General features: G+C 44.4%; 1 protein-coding gene across 1 annotated transcript; it reads left to right on the top strand.

Moving 5' to 3' along the window:
* Window positions 1–994: 994 nt before the first annotated feature.
* LOC139018405 (olfactory receptor 52B6-like) lies at window positions 995–1,999 on the top strand. The gene has a single exon (XM_070427018.1). It carries the CDS (start codon window positions 1,019–1,021, stop codon window positions 1,997–1,999), a length of 981 nt encoding a protein of 326 aa, XP_070283119.1. The 5' UTR covers window positions 995–1,018.
* Window positions 2,000–2,255: the final 256 nt, after the last annotated feature.

Below are 2,255 nucleotides of genomic sequence, written 5' to 3'. Positions count from 1 at the left end.
TATTCATTGTGAGAATAATGCAATAGAACTGAGGAAGAGTCAATGGGCCTAACATGTAATTGAGTCTATTTGTATGGTTGTGTCATTTCCTTCACATCCTAGCTAAGTGATGAGGAAAACACTGGTTAGATTTCATTGAAGCCTGAACATTTTCATAGAGAATGATGCAGAAACCAATTAGAGCTGAGACATTATTGGTCCTGGCAGAAGACATAGACATGTAGATTATAGAATAGACTGGGAAGAAAGTAAAAAACTTCTTATATCAGTGATTCATAAACTTTAGGATGGAGACATAGAATGCTGCCTCCAACCCCAAGGGTGGGAGGGCCCAAGAATTTGTAAGTTCCCCAATGTTGCTGATGATGCGGGCCTGGACACCACACTTTCAGAAGCATCACTCTACACCTTCTTTCATGTTCTAGGTGACAGCCCCACACTTCAGAGTCACAGAGGTGACTCAGGAAGCACCACACAGCTTAATAACGTTTCCACAGATGAGACTTAATTTAACACACCAACAAGACAAGCATTATGCTCATTTTTTGAAAGGTCAAAAAAATTGTTATTCAGAAGACAGTGACTTGTCCAAAATCACACAGTCTGACAGAGCAGAACTCTTACATGGGACTGCAGCCTGAGGCTTTTGCAGTTCATTACAATTTATATACCCATCGAGATTAAAGAGATTGTTTTTTACTTTCTAGTTAATCCTGCTCTTCAAAACCTGTGGCACTGTGCTAAGTCTGGCAGTGTTTTCGAGCCTTGTGTTTCCAGAAAGTCTTGCAGCTGCATGGAAAGCCTATCTATGGGTCTGTAACTGTGCCCTTTGTGCACAACTCATGTGTGATTGTCTGTAGGGAATATACCTGTGTGCAAAGCCCATAATGGTTGGAGGACCTGTGAGTATGTGCAGACCTTGTGGTTGTTTGCAAGCTTTTATGTGCATTCTGCTAATGTTTACAAAGTCTGAAGCTATTTCTCCCCTGTGGCACAGGTGAGGGTTCTACAGAAAATCATGGCTCTCTTATCTACTAACAGCATAGCTGCTACAAACAACTCAGACACACGCATGGCAGGCTGCCTCCTCATTGGCATCCCTGGGCTGGAGTATCTACACATCTGGCTCTCCATCCCCTTCTGTGCCATGTATGTAGCCGCCCTGGTAAGCAACAGCGTTTTAATTTGTGTTATTCTCTCCCAGCCAAGCCTGCATGAGCCCATGTACATATTTTTGTCCATGTTGGCCAGTGCTGATGTCTTGCTCTCCACTGCCACGATGCCCAAAGCTCTGGCCAACTTCTGGTTAGGTTCTAGCCACATTTCCTTTGATGGCTGCCTCACCCAGATGTTCTTCATCCACTTCCTCTTTGTGGCCGACTCTGCAGTCCTGTTGGCCATGGCCTTTGACCGCTATGTTGCCATCTGCTCCCCTCTGCAGTATGCCACCATCCTCACAAGCACGATCATTGGGAAGATCACTGCTGCCACCCTGACCCGCAGCTTCATCATCATGTTTCCATCCATCTTTCTCCTCAAGCGCCTGTACTATTGCCGGATCAACATCATTGCACACACATTTTGTGAGCACATGGGCATTGCCCGTCTGTCCTGTTCTGATATCTCCATCAATGTCTGGTATGGGCTGGCAGCTGCTTTACTCTCCACTGGCCTGGACATCATCCTTATCGCTGTTTCCTACATCCGCATCCTGCGAGCTGTCTTTCAACTCCCTTCTCAAGATGCCCGGTCCAAGGCCCTGAGCACTTGCGGCTCCCATGTCTGTGTCATCCTACTCTTCTACATTCCTGCCCTCTTTTCTGTCTTTGCCTATAGGTTTGGTGGGAGACTCATCCCAAGCTATGTCCACATCCTTCTGGCCAATCTCTACGTGGTCATCCCACCAATGCTCAATCCTATTATTTATGGAGTGAGGACCAAGCCAATTTTGGAAGGGGCTAAACAGATGTTTTCAAATCTTGTCAAGGGATGTAACTAAAGGTTTCCAATTTGAGCTCAACTTAATCCCTTTTCATATTTATTTTTTCATATTTCATATTCACCATATCCTCATCTCTACATCTTTCAGTTATCTTGTGTCATTCTCAGCCATGTCCTAATTTATTTAAATGAATGTTCTACTCAAATTCTTGGTCCCCAGATGGGAGTGGTGTTTGGAGGCTGAGTGAGAAAGGTGAAAGGGATTTAGAAGTACAAATTGCCAGTTATTAAAATCATCACAAGAATGTAAAGTA

This window comes from Myotis yumanensis, unplaced genomic scaffold (assembly GCF_028538775.1).
Source record: "Myotis yumanensis isolate MYYU_CA2020_CCGP unplaced genomic scaffold, mMyoYum1.0.hap1 SCAF_10, whole genome shotgun sequence".
Classification (NCBI taxonomy): Eukaryota; Metazoa; Chordata; class Mammalia; order Chiroptera; family Vespertilionidae; genus Myotis; species Myotis yumanensis.
The sequence above is the reverse complement of the archived record's forward strand: the minus strand, read 5'-3'. Positions and strand labels throughout refer to the sequence as shown.